Consider the following 8,548-nt stretch of genomic DNA (forward strand, 5'->3'; position numbering starts at 1 on the left):
AAAGAAATGGTTGTTGCACATACCACAGTTATTTTTCCAACTGTCTAAATCTTGAATACCCAAAGTGTGAAATTTTTTTATGGATTTTTGTTTGTGGTGCCATTCAATAGATGACACCACATTTTATAAGCTTCAATCATTACTTCTAGCATCTAGTACAACAGATGGCATCATCGTATTTATCATTTCAGTCACATACATACATACATAGATAGATATATAGACAGACACACCATTGCTCCATTATAGTACGATACAGGGTTCTCCATAGGATTTCATAATAAGGGATCAAATACCCTTAGGTGTCAAATTCTGAGGGTGAAGACAAACTCTTTCAAATAAATGTGATCATTATGTAATAATTAGAATTCCAAGTAGACACCTTTTAGTCCAAAACTCAGACTGATTGCTGTATCCAGTTCATCTTCGAAGGTGTAACAAGTAACAGCTCATGATCAATTATATATATACATATATATATATATATATTTTTTTTTTTTATCAACCACTTTACAAAAAAGCTGTTTTATAATCTGATTAACATCATATTTCTTTTTATTGCAAACTGTGTAGGTATGAAGACCAGATTAATTAAACATGAACAATTAACAGGGTACCTGCTTGACAGATAATCCATGAATATATAAGTAAATCTGATATGCAACTTTTAATGAAAAAGTGCTGAATGAAATCTCTGTACAGGCTGGAAACCACATGATATTTCATGGCCTCAGCTATCATTTATACGAGTCATGCTAATTTGTAATGTATAATATGTATATGCACCTAACACCTGCTTCAAAAAGTTAATGTGTTTGATACTTTAAAGTTGGTAACAGTATTAGAGCACTAAAATTAATGTATATATTTGTTTATGTGCATAAACCAAAATTTTAGTGTGCAAGTGCCCATACGAGGCAAATTCAGTGCATAAACTTGTAAGTCTATAAGTGAAATACCAGAAACCTGCATATAAGCATATGAAGATTGTGTAGCATTAATGCTCATAAATTCTTATCTTAATTTTTCATTCTATCCTTTAGAAATCTAGAGGCACATAAAATCCATTTCAAATAGTATCATTTGAATATGCATTAAATACGATTATCTACAAAATGAAACATCTTCAAATTTCTTTAATCATATTTACAACACTTTATAGGTCTATAAGCATCTGAAGGAAAATAATTCATATCTTACATTACATTCATTATTATACTAATATATACGTTGCAGCAGCATGGTATCTAAACTTACCCCATTTTCATCAATTTCACACTGTTCCACGTCATCAAAAGTCACCTCATTTTTGTTGCAAGTAGTACTACCAACTTCTACCATCAGTTTGAACAACAAGCCTGAAACCACCTGATAACAAAATTAATACAGAAAAAATTATTCAGTTTTTGAAAAAAAACAAAAAAACTTTTAGACTTGATTTAGAGAACAAATTGATTAAAACTGCTTACAGAGACAAATTCCTTGAAATAAAGTTACAAACCTCAACCATTCCTAATCCACCAAGTTGTTACATTTATTCACTACAGCCTAGAAAAATTGTTCTTCAAATACTGTATGATGAATTGAATGTGTGTGTGTGTGTGTGTGACAAGAGAGAAGTTAATATGATATGCATTAAGCCCAATGTTGTTCAGCAAGTTGAAAATGGATTAGCATAAAATAATATTACAAATATTAAACGTTATGCAATACTGAATTTAAGTAACTTCAATGATGAAAATCACCCTAATTGATAAATACAGTTTAATTCGTAACAGCTTGCTATTTACCTTAAAAACAAATGATAATATGGTTGCAAGAGTTAAAGTGAGGGGGGAACATTTGAGGAAATGATTATCACATAATTAAATTTGATGTTCTTCTACATGTTTGGATAAAAATTCCAGTTCCCAATTTTTAGATAGCCTATTTTGAAGTGATGATATAAGATTTATCATTAGTGAAATCGAATAATAAGTTGAATGGTGATGTGGGAAATATGCAAATTTTTTTGAAATAAATTACTTTTCATTCAAAAGAACCTTGTTTATATAAAAGATAAAAAGGATAACAGAGAAGATACAACCTAACTGGCTTACTAAAGACAAAAAAGGAAAAAATCATAGATAAAACATTAAAAGTTAAAAAAAAGTAGCATTAGTAGATGAAATGGAAGGTTTATAGATCTATAGGAAAGCTAGGAATTTGGCTAAAAAATAAATTAGCAACTTAAAAAGAAAAACAGCTAGCTCACAACATCTATACTATAATAAGGAACTGTACACTCAAAGGTTTTGTCAATTCTGATGGCATCGCCCTCAAATCTTATATATATATATATATATTTGGAATAGAATGAATATACATAATAAGTCATTTGGAAGTCAAATTATGCGCATTAAAGTGGTTTATTTACACTGCACTTTTCAGAACTATGCCTCAATTGATGAAAATCACCACCATCTTATGCTAATGTATAAAAACTTTTACACTGACATCCCCGATATCATGAGGCTATTAATTTTATTTTATTTTGGGGATGTTTTGCATTACTTGTCGACATAAAAGCATAACATGTCGGTTTTCCTGTTCCCACATGTTTAAATAAACTTCTAATTTGTTTCTTACTTTATTTCTTTGATACTTAGGCTTTATGTGAGGCTCTTATAATTTGTACTGTAATCAATTGGTCACACTGTTGGTTGAGTTTGTTTGGGCTCATTAATGTGCTTGCACAAATACACACTGCCCTGCACACAGCTATGAACAACATTATTAATTTTTTGTTTATGGTCTGGCAAGTCAACATTTGCATGTGGGATACTCTACCCCTATTTCATTGCAAAGATACATTCTTTCAATTTTCAAAGGCATGGAACAATCCCTAATTATTCAAGGGCATACATCAATTCTAGCTATTCTCAAAACACACACCATCAATCCAGAAAATAAGGTTGTGTTCCTTGTTGCACACTTTACTATCACCATGGATTATCCACTAATTTAAGTTAACAGCAAGGATATTTTAAGTATGTTAAAATTAAGCAGAATCTTACTATGGGGATTAGGCCTATAAAGGTTACTGATGGCAGGTGTTTGTTCAAGATTATTAGATTTTCTTTTTTGTTTCAACAAGACAAGATATTAACAATATTCCTCACTCTGATAATGGAACTGACCAGAATCATGTAAATATTTTCCCTTGGTGGTAAATAAAAAGAAAGGTCGAGAGATTAAAAAAAAAACCAGCAATTAACTCAATTACATCAGTTAGTGTCATAAAATAACCAATTAATCAAAATTATGATTATATAAATTGTTACAAAAATAATCAACTAATCAAAATCGGTGTTTCTGATTATTACTCTTTTCGATTATTCTAAGTATCCATGTAATAGAAATATTGCTATTATAATTTCTTACCATTATTTTTCATTAATTCAAGGTTGTTCAGCTAAATCAATTGGCACAATTCATAAAAATAATCAACTAATCTACATTAGTGTTTCTTATTATTACTATTTTTGATCATTCCAACTATCCAAGCTCCATGTGAAAATAATCTATTAGTTTAATGTAACCAATTAATGAATCCAGGAATTAGTTAATCATAAAATTTCTCTTAGTCAAGGTTTTCTCTGGGGTTTTAAAGGAGGTCAAAGGTCAGACATAGAAATCTCTCTCTCTTTCATTTTTTATATTTCAATAGACAATGGTTAGGTACCTAAAGATTGAAAAGTTGCTAATGTTAACCTTATTTTTAAAAGTGGGTGGTTAAGAGTTGCCTTGGAAAGTACAGGCCAATTAGAATTTTTCCCATTATAGAAGTAAATATTAATCCCTTATAAAAGAAGCTTTACAAAACTATTTAGTGAAATATCTATATCTATCTATGTATATCTAAAATAGCCAAACATCTGTCTGTCTGTCATAATCCGTGTCTCCAAAACAGGACTTCTTCCATTGAATAACTGAAAGAAATATTTTGAAGGTAAGAGCATGAATGGAAAAAATGCATAAGAAAAGGAACGTGTTTGAGTATATATTTGTTGTTGTTTGGTTTATATATATATTTATCTACCTATCAATGCATGTATCGTATACATGCATGATTTTATTGTACCACATTGAATAAATTGATTTCAATATCTCCCCTTATAGAAATGACAACTGTCAAAAATCTCACATCTGTAACAGTCTTTCCTAACACTCAGTAAAATGATAAGAAATGTGACATCCAGTGAAAAAAAATCCCAGCAACTACTTAGTGAAGCTGGATGCTTTAATGTGCTGAATGCAACCAGTGCATTTAAAAACAAAGATTTTTTGCCAACAATGCATTGTATTTAGTCTCCTTCACTTAAAAAAAATAAAATGCAATTTTCATTATTGAAATAAGACAGAAAATGAGAAAAGACAGTTATAAATAGCCCACTAACTAGACAACCATATTGCATATATATGCTCTGATCTAAGAGATTGGGTTGACTTATCATTTTATATTTATTCCTCACTATTGTTTCAATGAGCATCTATCTGCTAGTGATACCATAAAAGAAGGTCCTCATGGATTCACTAAATGGATATTTTGCCTACTAATCTCTAACCCTTTTTTCAAGGATGTTACTTGTTATCTGGTTGATGGAAAGGGTGTTGACTTGGTGTACTTAGATTTTCAAAAAGCTTTTGAGATGGTGATACAAAGAAGACTAGCTAAAAAAAAATCACATTGGTAGGGTTTGAGTAAAGACTAGTTAAATGGTTTATAGGGTGATTGGATAAGAACAAACAGATTCAGAGTCCAGTCAAACTGGAGCCTTGTTACTGATGTTGATACTAGTGAAATGCCTCAGAAATCATTGCTTGGTCCCTTGCTTATTCTTATCTACATTAATGATGTTGATAATGGTATAACTAGTAAGTTAGTAAATGTTGCTGATGACATTAAACTCTTGGATATTTCAACTGTATTGAGGATCTTAAGGAACTATATATTGACTTGAATCAATTGACAAGTTAAACAATGTACAGCAAATGACCTTTAATTATATTAACTGCAAAATAATGCATTTGATGTTACTATAATCACTTGTTTAGTAAATAGTGTGAATAACAAAACTTATCTTGGCATAGTGGTGGATGAGTCACTCATGTCACTGAATAGTGTTCTGTTACTAGTAGTCAAACTAACAGAATTTTAGGGTATATTTGTAGACATACTACTTACAAAGTCCAAATAATTAGTTAGACCTCACATGCTAAAACAGTTCCAGAGAGGTTCAGAGAGTTGCTACTACGAGGCATAGATGTAGTGGTCAATAAGTGCAATTTATATCTTTGAATAGAGTTGCTTAAACAACAAGTAAAAAGTAACAAAAAGTAAAAGCTTGGAATGGTCTATTCTTCCAAAGCTAGTCTGGCTCACAGACACACCTCCAATGAAAGAATAGACCATTCAAAGCATTTACTCTTGTTAAACAAATGTTTAAACAACTCTATTCAATTATGTACCAGCTGCCCAGTGTCGGCTAACGATATAAAGAATTAAATTGGGGCAATTTATATCCGTTTCACAATAGCTTACAGTATGCACAACAAAACTTTGATGATCCAACTTAGTTGTAGAAAAACAAAACTTCATGTATTTCAAAGATGGATATACTCAAATTTTTAACTGAAACCATGAAGGTAATGGTGATGAAATACTCATTTCTTATTACTTGATCATTATAAAAGGATTAATTAAATTATTTAAATTTGTGAATTCTGAAGGAAAAAGTAAAAGTAGGGAAATACTGGAAAAATAATTTTTTAGTATATTGCAAATAACTGAGAAAATTATTTTTCTCATTACAAATTATGCATTGTTAAAAAAAATATATAAAATGATTATGCAGAAGCTTTGTGTTAGAATTTTCAATAGTTTTAATGAAGTGTCAAGAATTATGAACAAACTAAAGAGCTTTTGATTCAACTGTTTTACTGTACAAACAATAAAACAACTTATGAGAACTATATAAATAGATTTTTATGATAACAAATATGTCTACACAAGTATTTTCCACTTAAGAGGTATCCACCTATTAACATATACAAGTTATTGAAACAGCTTTTGGCAGGTATATTCACACACACTAACCTGTTATAAGAACGTTATTATAAATTGATATGCTCACACCAGAAGCGTGTACAGAAATCTAAATAAAAAATGCACTTAATAGAAAAAATAACAATGTCATTACTCTTTATCATAGTTTAGAAAATTAAAATAATCTAGTTTCCATGATAGCCTAATGTGTGTTATAAAAAATACTGAAAGTAAAATTTGTAGGAAAATGAAACTCCACTTATTTCAAAGATGGGTATACTGTAATTTTTGACATAAACCACAAAAGTACTGGTTGTGAAATACTCATTTGTATTTGTATACATATATATATGATTAGCTTATTACCACACAAGGATCAAATATTTAAATTCCTGAGGAAAAATTAAATTTAACAAATGTAGTTATCACTGCTAACTGTTTTGTACTTATTAAACTGCCAATTGCTGTTAAATCCTTAGAATAAGTTACAGATTTTGAGTTAACTTCAACTAGTTCAAGCAAATAATTGAGAACAGGGTCCAAAGTTAGATCTAAATGTTACCTGTAACATTACTACTAGTCTTGATATAACACCGATACTGTAGATTGTAATAATAATAATTATGTTGGAAGCTGTGGACTGTTTTCCTGTTAACTACAAACTAGATAGTCCGTGAGGCACATACCAAATCATGATCTAATGACTTTTGCGAGTTATATGCTTTGAATTTGAGCCGTGTTAACTTAAACAGTAAGAACACTGGTCTTATGCCTTATGGCGCTAATAACTGTTTGAACCGAGTATTCTCGGTTAAAGCTCTAGTCTGGCCAATTTTTTTAACGTTCTCAAATTTACAATTCACCAACTTAGGTTACAATGCGAGAATGTATGGCAGTGAGCACAACCTTACACGCCATGATATGGTGCTTGACACATTATCTACAGGTCTATAAATTGTAATTATACTAAAGTCTAAACAAAAAAAATTAACATTCCGTCCTACATAAGGTTATACCAAGTCCAAAATACCATTCTCGGTTATAACTGATAAATCACTTATTTTCTTTACTCAGATTATTACAATTTTCCCCATTGTATTCGATTTTCATTCAAACATCTCTCGTGTAATTAACTCAATATGATAATGATATTAATAATGCATTATTTACATATATATATTTGACTTATTTTTTTGTTATACATCTAGGTCTTAAGTTGATTTATTAACAACTTCGTTAGACTGAACTTACAAGTAAAGGCTGTGACATATTTTCTAACAAAGTCACGAACAACGTCGAACGGAACTTTAAAAGTTAACATTTCGAACGATTCTCCGATACTATAATTTAAATCTCACCTGTCTGCGTGCCTGGTGAATTTTGACTAGCTTCTGGTGATAAAGCCCGTTTGATCGTGAATTTATTTCCTTCACTGCAAATCCTGCTGCTTCCTTAACGTTTTTATCATCAATACTAGCATCTTCCCACCCTCCAACTAGCTGGTTACAATGAACTCCGACTAAAACACATAAACTTACAGATATAAATATTAAACAATGATTACGAGTATCCATTTTAGCTAGTACGAACGTTCAGTTATTACGTCTATACCCGTCTTATTCGAAGGACCGAGGTTGTGAATGTTGCGTCTTTAACTCACAACTATGTACCATATGATGCAGCCTAATAGTCACATGATAATTACGTCACAGAACCATTATTGGCCGTATTTCTATACGTCTTATCTCTTCTAATATTGCAAAAGCTTTTCACAGTCATTATATCGTTGCTCCTCATGGGTTGACTTAGCTTGGCAAACATTGTGCTACCATAGTTTAAAAAATTAAAGATAATACATTTACATGACAGCCTATTATATGTTAAAAACGATTGCAGATCCAACTTTCACTTAGAAAAATGAAACTTCACAAATTTCAAAGACTTGTATACTCGAAATTTCAACTTTAACAGAACCCATGAAGGTGCTTGTACTGTTGTAGCGAAATACATATTTCTAAGTAGTTGGTTATCACATAAGGATTAGTTAAATTATTTAATTTCATTAATTCTTAAATAAAAATAGAAAGGAAAATTAACAAAAAACTTAAACATAACATATTATACTCTATTCTAAAGAAACACTCGAAACGTTCAAAAAATATATGTTAAAACTTAAATCAAATTTGTAATTCGATATGTCATTTGTCACTGAATTTTTCCGGTTTCGGAAAATTTCACTTCTTGTCACTAACACTGGACAAGGTAAGTAAGCAGTCGGTTCTGCATCGGGATTCGGTCCATGTTTGGACCACGGAGGGTCAGTTTCAGCGTTGTTCTCTTCTTCCTAACACTGAACAAGGTAAGTTAGTGAAGTGCCTGGATGAGCATTTGGTCAATGTGCGCGACGTGGGAGAGTCAGATACTTCGAAGACCTCTTCCTCTTTTTTACACATGTAATCA

The 8,548-nt window shown here is 30.8% G+C and overlaps 1 protein-coding gene across 1 annotated transcript in view; it reads right to left on the reverse strand.

Annotated features, from left to right (window-relative positions):
• Positions 1–7,763, reverse strand: part of LOC106478400 (cathepsin L-like) — a 28,063-nt gene extending 20,300 nt beyond the window's left edge. The window contains exons 1-2 of the mRNA XM_013938949.2: positions 7,447–7,763; positions 1,258–1,368 (exon numbers count right to left, since the gene is read on the reverse strand). Coding sequence (XP_013794403.1) covers positions 1,258–1,368; positions 7,447–7,662 — 327 coding nt within the window. The 5' untranslated portion in view covers positions 7,663–7,763. The remainder of the gene's footprint in view (positions 1–1,257; positions 1,369–7,446) is intronic.
• Positions 7,764–8,548: the final 785 nt, after the last annotated feature.

Source organism: Limulus polyphemus, unplaced genomic scaffold (assembly GCF_000517525.1).
Source record: "Limulus polyphemus unplaced genomic scaffold, Limulus_polyphemus-2.1.2 Scaffold10, whole genome shotgun sequence".
NCBI classification, from domain to species: Eukaryota; Metazoa; Arthropoda; class Merostomata; order Xiphosura; family Limulidae; genus Limulus; species Limulus polyphemus.